Genomic DNA, 12,283 nt, shown 5'->3' with positions numbered 1-12,283 from the left:
AGTAACAGGGAAAAAAACAAACTTGGAATATTAAGGTAAACAAAAAGAAGAAAATTGCCTGTTATCCAGCTGTCCACATAGAACCCTGTTGACACTGCAATGTATGGTCTTTAATATTTAACATATTGACAAACGTGGCTTATACTGTTTGTGTGCACGGGCTCCATGTTCCCCACTTGTCACAGGTGAACTTCCTTTCATGCCGTCACGTGTTCTACATCCTTTCTAACGGCTGCACAGAGACCCCTGTGTGGCTCTTCCACTGTCTCTTTAACCAGGCTCCTGGTGTTAAACATTTTAAGTTGTTTTTAATTTTTCCTCTAGTAAAAAGGTTTCAAAGAATATCTGAGCAGTTCAGTTTTTACAGATTCCCATGCGGTTTCCTGAGAATGATTTCCTAAATGTAGATCTGTTAGGTCAAAGGGTATGTGCGTCTCTCAGGCTTCTGCTCTGCACTGTCAGATCTCACCCTGGAAGGGTCATCACTTACCAGGAATGGATGAAAATATCATTTCTCTGAGCTCTTTATGAAACTGGATACTATCAATTTTTTTTTTTTGAGCACCAAATTGAGAAGTGCCAAGGAGGTCAAATTGCGGTCACACTTTTCTCCCACCTATTTGTTAGCCATCTGTATTTCTTCTTTTATATTGGTAATTTGCCAGTTCACGTTCTTTGCTCATCTTTCTATTAGGTTAGTAATATTTTTCCTTACTGACTTTTAAGAACTCATATATGAATTTGTATTATTTGCTACAATATTTTGAGCAGTTTGATTTTCACCTTTCATTTTTCTTAATGGTGTTTGGATACAAAGCCTTTTCCATTAATATCTTCATTTATCTATTTATGCATGTGAATTTCACAATTGATAAGTTTCTAGATGTAAATTGAGTCAACCTAGATGACTCTTAGGGTTCTAGGCCTAGCAAGATCCATATTTAGACAGAACTTTGAGAAAATGAGCCAATTAATCCTGGGTGTCCTGCTGAGCGTAACTCATAGGACAGTTTTTCTTTCATAAGATCTGAAATATGGAGGTGTCACTCTCAGTCATCCTGTAAGTAGTGTGTGCTTGGCGCTGAATTTCTAAGCGCTTTCTCCTGGCTCCTGGGAAGGTTAGAAAAGTGAGGGACTAGTTCGTTGGTGTCGACTTAGGCTGCAGACTGCTGAGAACGATGAGGCAGTCTCCAGCACCACCACCGGGCTTCAAATGTATGAGATGAGAGCGAGCCTTTACTACCTAACAAATAAGTTGGAACCCAAGCACGGGCCATTCATAAGCACCATCAGAAGGTCCATCTTTGGTGGCATTTTTCAGATAGAGAGCCCTACTTTGCAGAGCCCTTCAGTCACAGGTGGGACGTGCAGGGCAGCTTGCTCACTCTTTGCGCTTTAGTTCTTTCGCGGGTCACACTGCAAACTCCTTCCGTTTGGGGCCTTCCTTAGAAATGCGCCTTTTCAAAGATCTGCAAACAGTACATCTTGAGAATGTATCACAGATGTTTTTCCTGACTCTGCATAAGTTGTTTTTGGTGGGTCCTTTGAATGGACCTTCCTACCGTTCCTTGTCTCAGACTGACTTTTGTTTCTGTCCCATTTTGTCATTATTTCCTGCTTGTTAGGGACTTAACTTGTGAATTCCTCTGCGGATGACCCGCTGGGCAGATCTACCGCCATCTCTGTTGGCTTCATGGTCCAGCAGAGTCAAACCAACCATTCTCATGCTGTAATTTGACCATCCATCAAAAACCCTTATAGATATAAAGTACTCGTCTCTGAGAAGTTATCTGTAGAATTAGTAAGAGAAATCCTAGAGATATGAGTATTAAGTAGTGAAGATAAATGGGATAAAATATGCGAAATAAATGAAAACCTGCAGTGTGCCCCGCACTTACTCAGCATGGTGAAAAAAGAGGGCTCAGTATAGAGCTGGTGACACTGGTGTGGTATTCTTAGCAAGCTTACAAGGGCTCGTTAGAAGGATGTTTGCAGTATCATTATAGCACTTTAGTCTGTGTTCTTTTGAAGCCCAGGTGGAACCCAGCTAAAGCAAAAGAAGTTCTTACATGAAAGGGACGTGCAAAACAGTGATGTTGATTGTGTGTCATCATGGAGGGACTAGTGAGAAGTAATCCGAGTTATTGAAAATCTAGGACAATTTCCATGGTCTGCAAATTCTACAGTATAAAGTGTAGAAAGCCTCAACAGTCCTTTAACAACTTTATTCTTAAACTGTGGGTTAAGACAGTGGCTATTGTGAAGTCATGCCAAGAAATTATTAGTTACAGCTATTGCATAAGATAATATGAGGAAGAAATACATACTTGAGGCACTCTCAGAAAGTTTGGATTATTTTAAATATCAGAAAAAGAAAATTATAGTTTTAACTACAGAGATTAAGCCAGTTCTTTTTGTTCATCATCTAAAATGCTTTCCATATATCCAGAATTATTGGGTGCACAGAATAGGAGCTTACTCTCTGTGGGAACAGACAGACTAGATCAGGATGGGCAGAGATCTTGAAATGAGACATGCTAGGATGGTCCAGAGAGCATCCTGATGGTTGCGAGATGGCAGCTCCTGTCCTTCTGGACAGATTCTAGAAGCAAGTGCAGTGCCATGGTTTACATGGGCAGCTGGGACTGGGCACTATGGCAGCCAGTGATGGGAACCAGCCCTGGCCCGAGCTTCAAGGGAGGATGGTACACCTGAATGCCAGTCGGCAGAAACAGGGATCCTGTTCAGTTCATGCCAGAGTTATCCCAGTTGGAGTAAAATCCAAGGCCCACTTTATACAAATGTAGGAAAAGCTCCTAGTTACAAGAACTGGACAGACAGGTCTCGGCTGCAAGGCTAACTTGACACCAGATCTTTTGGCCAAGGAGACTAGAACTCCTTAAGTCCCCTTCAGTCCACCTCTGGCCCCTAGGATGAGCCATGGGTCCTGGAGGCCAGCTGGTCCTAAGGCGGGCCGAAGGCAAGAGCCTTGCAGGGATGTCAAGGCTGATGACAGTGGCCTCGGCCAAACTCATAAGGCTCAGTCTTCAAGGTTTGGCCTCGGCGATTCTTCACATCCTTTCATGTTGATGTCAAGGAAAGAGTATGATATTCCCCTTTGTTCACTAGATGTTTGCATTGTTACCGTTTCACTCTTGCACAGAAGATGACCCGGGAGCCTCTGCCCAGCTCCCCCTTCCCTTTCACTTGAGGGTCTCAGGTCCATTCCCCACACAGTGGGTCGGACCCTGCCCCGTGTTTACTACTGTCATCAGGTACCAGGGAGAGGTCGGTGCCACCACCTAGTGTTCCTCTCCCACCGCCGGGGCAGGCTTCCACTTCCGAGTAGGGGGAGAGAGAGGCTTGTGCTCTGGCAGCGGGACAGCGGCACCAATGGTTGTTCAGCTCTGGTCACCAGTATATTTTTATTTCTTGGGGGAGGAGTGCTGACCTGGAAATGCACTGGCACGAGTATTAACCTATCCTATTAAGTGCCACTTTTTCTCTGCCTCTCACGTTGGCTGTGGTAAAATCCCTGCCCACCTCCCTGCCCAGGACACTTCTGGCAATGTCGACAGTTCAGTGCCCTGTGAAAGCAGATAGGCCGTGTGGCAGCTGAGTTTCCCCAAGCTCCCCGGCAGGCTTAGTGGCAAAGTACAGAGTGTCTTTATCCTTCATTGAAGGTTATGATTTCCAATAAGGTCGGCTCTCTTTTTGCTTTAGTGTATCCTCCTCCGCCCCCAAGTTTTTCCACAATCTTCCCATTGAGGGGAAGTTCAGGGGTCATTTCTTGAAGAATGGGGATACCATAAGGTCACATTTTTCCAGATCTCCTTCTCAGTCCAAACCAACTCTGTCCTCACGTGCCTGAAAAACAGGATTCGTGCAGTGAAAGAGTAGATCTTGGGTAAACCACCCAGGTTAACAGAGGTGGTCACGTCTCATATACATACTTCCCAAGTAGAAAAACATTGCATTACATAAGATTCAGTCCTCAAAAAATGTCTTCTTGTGAGTGTAAGTTGTTGTAAGGAATTAAATTACGCTGGAAAATAATCAGGTGTTATTTTATCTTGAAGACATTTTAATTTCAGTTAAATGTCAGGAGACAAATTAAATCCTAAGTAAAGCTTAACCTAAAATAACATTTGAAGGCTGGGTCTTTGAGACCAAGGGGAATGTGACTCACCACGGCTTGTTTTCGTTTCTTTGTGCTTTCTTTTATGCACCGTAGGCAACAGCGTTATTGAAAAAAGACCTCACAGGAGAGCATAAGGATAGGTCGGCTGTTCACAGCAGTGAATCATCTTGCAGCTTGCCATCCACTCTGAATGACAACAGTGGAATGAAGAACGGAAAGCCTGCTCTGTGGCTCAGCAGTGTTCCTACAAGGGAACGAGGTAGCTATTGTTAAGGGTCTGTCCACAGCAAAACTGCGTTCAGAATCAATGTGACACCCTCTTTCTCAAGGTGTGCCCATAAAATAAAGCTTCTAAGGAATACCTGTGATTCAATATACATGACATGTTACTTGTTTTATACCACCTTCCAGAAATAGGTGTTTCAAGACTGGGAAACCTAATCGTAGGTCTGCAGTTCTGCCGAATTTCCAATAAAATATGTTTTTGTAAGTTATGAAATCTTAACAAAATTAACAATTGACAATATATACTTTTTGATCATCCCACAAAGATGAAGATGATTCCATTAAAATGATACCGTAAAGAACTGAAGTTTTTGATATCACCTAATAGAATTTACTCAAAATTATTAAACATTCTTTTTAATTATAATAGAACCTTATAAAAGTCTAAACAGATGATTAAGAATCAATGAATTTATGACCCCAAAATTTAATAAGGAATTTTTAGTGTCTAGAAATTGTGATTATTTTAGTGTTACTGTTAAGATGTGCCAGTAAATCGCTATAATGGCATTTCCAAGACAGCTGTGAGTTGCTCAGGATATTGTCAGAAGTTGACAATGTGCACAGGACCTGAGGCCCACTTATGTTAAGCCCCACACAAGTCTGATAGATGTGAGGTTAAATTATTTTGCATGAAAGCAGCATAGAGATACCTTAGCTTTCGAATAGATTTTCTTTTAGTAACAGTGTATTTCAGATGAGATAAACTAACCAAGAAAAGAAGATGGGGAGGCAATGCAAATAAAAGGAATGGCAGTTAAAAAACCAAACAGACAAAGGCCTATTCCATCCATATAACCTTGAAATACATTTTTATTATCATATGTTTGATTTTTAGAAGTTTCCAGTGGCTGCGGAGACGAGAGCGCAGAAGAAAGCGTGGCAGCGAGGATGCCAGTCACAGGTAAGGTTGTGGCTGCCTGAGGGCCTCAGATTCAACTTCCTTATGTAACCAGAACATTTCAGGTTGGTGGTTGTGGACTCTGTGAAGAGCAAGTGCATTCCACTACCACGTGCTGTAGCAAGGGATCAATCCTGAGAGCATGAGGTGTGAGCTTAGGTTAACATAAAGGAAGGTAGAAAATAACCCTGTCTGCTGAGTCCTTCAAAATTGTTACATGTTTACACGTGTGAGTGTCCCACCCCCCCATGAGCCTTTCAGCACCTGCGTCTGTGTGAAAAGGTCAGCCCCCATGGGGAACACCAGTCATTATATGGCCAACTACAGATGTTTCTGATTTCCCTCTTTTCTTTCCTGTAATAATTGAATGTATCATTATACTGTAATAAGAGCAGGAAAAAACAGTGCTGGACAAGAAGCTTGCTTGTGCCTCAGTTACAAAGCCCATCTGATCATTTAAAAATTTTAGCAGTAAAGTTTCATTAAGATCTGTTAAGATTTCTGCACATATGTTAGGTTTGTTTAGGTGAAATCTAAATGTCATTACTTATTTTAGTTTTAGAATATCAATAGCAGCAATTAGTATTCTGAACAGAGTTCTTATTTGTCATACATCTAAATTTACTAGTACCTTATTTTGTAAAGTGGTGTGCTACTTCATTATAAATTCAAAGGTCTGACTTTAAATATTTATGCAAGTAAATACACCATTGCACGGAGGTACTGAGGCATGCATCTGCATATGTGTTAGTTTTGTTGTTTATAAGCAGGAGAGAATGGTTTCCTTTATGGCAATATGATTCATGGCCTGATGATTAATTTTAAACCCATGTATCTAGAATGAACTCTGATTTTGAAAAAGGAGTTTATAGTAGAGCAATTACTGTATATATTCTGCATCAGATAATATTTCACTCCAAAATACAGAGGTTTTCTTTTCTTTTAAACATTTTCCCTGGTGATATGTTTATTGCATTTTTATTCTTCGTTTTGAGAAAACTCTGATAGAATTCCCTGTTTATTTTTTTATTAGCAGAGTTAATAGAAGTGTAGATTATCCCAAACTGCAGATATCCAAGAAGTCATTTGAATGCTTTCCTTTTGCATCTACCTTTGAGTGCAGGATCTCTAATGACCTCTGAATTTGTTTCAGTTAGAATCCTAAGGGCTTGTTGGGGAGGAACCAGGAAGTGACCTCATTGCCTATTCTTCCTCATCTGTTCAGTATCAGTCAGTGACTGTCCCCAAATTAATACAGATGTAGTCTTCCCATGGGACTTTTTAACTGAGGTACTGTTGACATGTAACGTTATATCCGTGTCAGGTGCATGAGGTAATGGTTCACGGTTTGTAGACGTTACAAGATGATCAGCGCAGTCAGCCTCGTTAATCTCCGTCACCACATGTAATTACAATTGTTTTTCTTGTAATGAGAACTTTTAAGGTTTACGCTCTCAGCAACATTCAGATATGTGGTAACACAGTGTTAACTGTAGTCACAGTGCTGTACATTCCATCCCCAGGACTTACTGATTTTATAACCGGAAGTTTGTACCCTTTGACCCCCGTCACCTGTATCACTCACCCCTTACCCCCCCACCAGTAATCTCCAGTCTGTTCTCAGTATATCTCAGAATTTCTTCTTAAGAGAGGGGATAGTCAAGTACCAGGGTTTCAAGTCTTTCTTCTCTTCACGTGGGAAGAGGTGTGATGTACCTAGAAGTAGTACGGACTATTTGCCATGAAGGTTTTTTTTAAAGAAATTGTCATTGATCCATCAGTAGTTCGCAGTTTAAAAAATGCTTTGTGCCTGTTATAGGCCAAAGCAGTAGGCATATAAAATAACCTGGGGGATATGAAAAAAGCTTTCCGAAGCGTTTTCTTAGTGGGAGCCTTGCTGTTCTGCGCCCTGCCACCGCACCCCTTCTCTTCGGCACGTCCCGCCAAGTTCCTGCCGGATGCCTTGTGCACCTCTGCTTTGCGTATTCCATGGTCTCTGCATATTCCTTGGTTGCGTCTGTCGTTGCAGCTCCTTTGATCTCCAGGTTCTTGACCTAAATCTCTTTACTAAATGTTTGTGTCTTTTGCCATGATTATTTGGAGATTTGGCCTTTGGTGAAGTAAGGCAGGTGTATCGTTTGATTTAAGATAATGGAGGCCACCTCCTCCTTTCTAATAGTTCTGTTGAGGCTCTCCTGTCTATGTGGGCCACAGTCCTTCTGGAATATTCCAAAGAGAAGGAACATCTGCGAGGCTGCCCACTGGGAGTTGAGGAGATGTGGTGGTGGATCCTGGGCTTTGGCATCAACCGTTGTTGTCACCTCTTTACTTCCTGCTCTGTTTTTTCACCCATCTGAGCCCCTGACCTGGGCTACTTTAGTGTAACTAAACCCAGGTGATGTCAGGATTGAAAGTGACTTGTTAAAGCTGCTTCCTGCATCAACAACCAGCAGGTTACAGTAGTAACTTTGGACAGTTCGGAAGTGCTCATCCTCAGGGTGGGTGCTTCTGTGTGATTCTGCCTTATAGCCATCTCCCAAGGGATATGGTAGAGCGAGGTCACGGGGAAATCAGGGTCCGGCACAGGAAATTGGCAGAAGTTCTGAAGTTACACCGTTTTCAGAATGATGAGGGTCCTGGGAAAGTTTAACCTGAGAAGGGCACAAAGCTATTCTTAAATATTTGCGGGGCTGCCAGATTTACCGAATATAGTCATAGAGTGTAGCTCGGGGGCCCTGTTAGTGAGTGTTGCAGCGAAGGAATCCACACCCAGTAATGGCAGAACTCTCTAGCCTTTTTAGTCGGGTGTCTTCCAGGCATGAGGTTCTGTGCCAGGGCTTCAACCGTGGCAGGAACCTGCTCTCTAGAGGGGCTCCGTGGAAGGGTTCTTGCTTCTGGGAGCAATGACATTGCTTCTAATGCTAAGCCTGTGATTCTCATTCCGTAGTGAAGGGATCAAATGAGCCGACGTTCTCATTCATTTCCCTTCTTATTGCGTATCCCCACCACTTAAAGAGTTTGCTGTCGCTCTGAAGGCATCGGCCTTGTTAGTCACTGTCATGGGGAATATGAGTTTCACACTACATCCTATCATCTGTGCGGAGACTTACATACACACCCTCCTGCACACACACCCATGCACACAACCACAGCCTGTGATCTGCTTGTTGACACAGGCTACCCCTTCCTTTAGTCTGGTTGTTCACACTAAAGAATCCAGGTCAAAATCACAGATTAGTGTGATTATCTATGAGTGTGTGGTTTTCTTTAAGAATAATATATAATTTGCATATATGTTACACCTTTACTTGGGCTGAATCCAGGGAATACCAGGGACAGCCAAAGACCAGGTCCCTGCCCTCCTAAGCCTCCATCGTCTCTAACCTTCACAGGAGCCCTGCAGGTAAGCAAATCGTTCTACAGATGGTCCGGCATACTTGGAAAGATTGAGAGCCCTGTTCAGGGCCATATAGCCAATGTGTCAGATCTTTAATCACACTCAAATTTCAGGAATTAAGCCCTGAAGTCCTTCCATCCCACCACGCAGCCTCTTTTGCTTTATGAGAGGCGCCTGCATCATGGCGTCTGGACCAGTTAAACATCGGTTTGTATCTTAACAAAAGATGAGCCCTGCAAGGACAATTTTGAGAGTGATGATGAGCAAAGCCTGGAGAGGTGGGCAGCTCTTGAGGATTTCTGAGTGTGGACTGTCCTGGGGTGGCCCTTGTAAAGCGGAGTGAGTCTGTACCCCTAGGCGAGCCTGAGACCACGAAGCGGGTACAGGACGGTCAGGTCAGTGTTTCCCTGGAGCACTTAGGCCAGAATTGAAGCCATGCTTGTCTAGATTATGAGAGAAAGTCTCCCTCTGAACTACTCATACCCCCAAAGTAAAATTTCCCACATTGGTAATTTTATTGGTATTTATACTAAATTTACCTTTGAGGAGGATTTGGTGAGTTTTAATTTTAGTAAATGATGCAGCTTATGCTAAATGTCGTAAAAACCCAGCCCCGACACAGTATCTGGCACACAATGGGCACTCATTTCATCAAACGAATGAATAAAAATGAAAGAACTAAGGAGTTTCCTTAAGCGCTTGTTGATTTAGGCCAGAAGACCGTCTCTTTCCATCAGTCACTCCACCGGTACTTTCCCACCCACGTGCCCATCCTGGCAAAACTCATCTCCTTAAGCTCCATGTGAAAAGGGCTCTCAGCTTTTATCTCAAGAGGATTAAGCCTCTAAGAATGTCCATTCAGCCTCTCATTCTTTTGACACCAATTCTCTTGGTCAAGCTGTGTTGAAAGTGGTTTCCTGACTATGCCATTTCTCACTGATATTCTTTGGCAAGCTGAAATATTCCAGGTCAGACTGAGGTACGTCCATTTAGAAGCTCTGTGGGAGGTCAGCCTAGATTTGCAGGGTGCTCCTGGGGCTGTGGGCAGGGTTTCCCCAAACTTCATGGCTTGAGTTTTGCATCAGATTGGGAAAAGGCTGGAAATACACGATGGCCGCATTGTCACCAGTGGCTAGATTTATCCTGGGAGAGAAAAGTGCAGTGACAACTGAGGACTGCGGAGTCCAGTGGCAAAGCACTTCTACTCCTCAGGCTTTCCTGAGACTGCGCCTCACCATTTCTGTCCCAGAAATGCACAGTCAGGTCAGGTTGCCTTACCTGCTGTGCCTGGGAAGGGAGCCCAGGGAAGCACTGTGTGGCAGGGGTCCAGCTGCTCATGACAGCAGACAACTCCTCACTCAGGACGTTGCACACTGGTGGGGCCTGTTTAACGTGGTCATAGAAGAATGGAAGGCGCCTTTCTGAAGAGCTCTTGATTGGGTGCTTTCAAGGAAATGAACTCAGAAGTGCCTGAGAAATTCTCTTCAGTGGTTACACAGCAGAATCCCGTGTGGAGCTTTAAAACAGACCCACACCCCAGCCACACCCTGGACCAGGTGCCCCAGAACCTCCAGGCCCGAGCCCCAGGCATCAGTCTTGTGTAACACACCAGGTGACTCCCCGGGTTTGAGAACCATGGAGCAGGGGATCTCAAAGCCGAAAGAGCCCTTGTAGGTCATAGTGTGAAACACCCTTATTTTATGCAAGAGACTTGAGTGGAGAGAGGGGAGAAGTTGGGCTTTAGATATTTCAGTACAATCAGGGGTCAGGGAGGGTATGATTTCCCTAGGGCTGCTGTGGCAAAGTGCCACGAGCTTAGAACCACAGAAATGTTTTCTCTCACAGTTGTGGGTGCTAGAAGTCCAAAATCAAAGTGGCAGCAGGGCCCTCTTAAGGCTCCCAGGAGCATCCTTCCTGGCCTGTGGCAGCCTCTGGTGGCTCCTGGTTTGTGGCAGCATGACTCCAGTCTCTGCCTTCGTCCTCACATCGCCGCCGCCTGTGTCTCTGTGTCCTCTTCCCAGCAGGACAGCAGTCATTGGATTTAGAGCCCAGTGTAAATCCAGGATGAGTTCATCTTGAGATCCTTAGCTAATTACATCTGCAAAGATCCTGTTTACAGATAAGGTCACATGCTGAGGTTCTGGATGGTCGTGAATTTGGGGGAAACACTAGTCAACCCGGTACAGGGGGTGGGGAGGGATTTCTTCATATTTCACACTGCCGGCTTCTGGTTCATCATGTACAGTGATTGTTCCTGGCCCTACTATAAATGATGATGATGATGATGAGAATATTACTGTCTTTATTTCCGAATCTTCTCATTTTATAAATCATTGAGTACAAATTGCTAGAAAGTTGCTTTTAAAGACTATTTAATTATGCCATTAAGATACAGCTTCCTGATCAAAATTACTCAAAAGTTAAAGATTCCATGACCTTGAGAGTTGAAATTTCACCTCCCATGGCTGAGCAGTGTTACATGGTTATGAATTTTCGTGTGAAGTAGTATCAGCAAAACTGTTTCAGTTCAGTTTTTGAACGTTCATTAAAGGTCAGTTACAAGCCTGGCACTTACTTTCAGGTGTAATTGTTGAATCGCCACATAGAAATTCAGAATGTGATGGAAACATCTATTTCCTGAAGCATCTCCAGGCAGCTCATCTGAACGGGGAGCGTTTCCCTTCTCCGTGCATCTGCCCTCCCTGTGTGAGGACGGAGGAAACCTGGACAAGAGGCTCCCAGGCCCAGGATTGCTGGTAGAGTCGTGGTTACCGCGAAAAGTCTAGATATGAAAAGTAATTCCGGTTATAGAGCCAGCCTGTGTGCCTCTCACGTTCACCTAGACGTGTGGCTCTTTTTTTTTAAAATTTATTTATTTTGGGCTGCGTTGGGTCTTCGTTGCTGCGCGCAGGCTTTCTCTAGTTGCGGTGCGCAGGCTTCTCATTGCGGTGGCTTCTCGTGTTGTGGAGCACGGGCTCTAGGCACGTGGGCTTCAGTAGTTGTGGCACACAGGCTCAGTAGTTGTGGCTCACGGGCTCAGTAGCTGTGGCGCACGGGCTTAGTTGCTCTGCAGCGTGTAGGATCTTCCCAGACCAGGGATCGAACCCGTGTCCCTATATTGGCAGGTGGATTCTTAACCACTGTGCCACCAGGGAAGTCCCGTGTGGCATTTTTTTTTTTTTAATTCCTAAACATAGATGAGTTTTCTGTATTTTCAGAATTGTGAAAGCACCCTTAGCCTAATAGTTTCTTGTTTTAATTTGAGTAGATTGCTAGACAGGTGATTTCTGGGTTTTAAGTAATAGTATTTACCTTTAGAATTAATTTTAGAGTTACATCCCACAATTTTTGTTTTATTTTGCAAAGACAACTGGGTTTGCTCCATCAGCAACACATCTAGTGCAGTGTGAATGAAAAATTGGCATGGGTGCAGAAATACATGAAAAGCGTTAGCCCTGGGAAACTCGTGGGCAGAAATTATTTTTCGAATTTAAGTTTAGAATTTCTGCATGCTTCCTACAGGAATCAGTTATCCTTCCTGACTCAGGGATGCCCAGTT

General features: G+C 43.8%; 1 protein-coding gene across 6 annotated transcripts in view; it reads left to right on the top strand.

Annotated features, from left to right (window-relative positions):
- Positions 1-12,283, top strand: part of KIZ (kizuna centrosomal protein) — a 113,670-nt gene that overhangs the window by 80,908 nt on the left and 20,479 nt on the right. For 4 of the 6 annotated variants that reach the window (XM_060123021.1, XM_060123019.1, XM_060123017.1 and 1 more), the window contains 2 exons: positions 4,235-4,400; positions 5,265-5,330. In XM_060123021.1, the coding sequence (XP_059979004.1) occupies positions 4,235-4,400; positions 5,265-5,330 (232 nt within the window). Of the gene's footprint in view, positions 1-4,234; positions 4,401-5,264; positions 5,331-11,305; positions 11,520-12,283 lie in introns of all 6 variants that reach the window. The other 2 variants (XM_060123018.1, XM_060123020.1) reach the window with 2 other exon arrangements.

Source organism: Lagenorhynchus albirostris, chromosome 15 (assembly GCF_949774975.1).
Source record: "Lagenorhynchus albirostris chromosome 15, mLagAlb1.1, whole genome shotgun sequence".
NCBI classification, from domain to species: domain Eukaryota; kingdom Metazoa; phylum Chordata; class Mammalia; order Artiodactyla; family Delphinidae; genus Lagenorhynchus; species Lagenorhynchus albirostris.
Note: the sequence above shows the minus strand (reverse complement) of the source record. Positions and strands in the feature narration are given on the sequence as shown.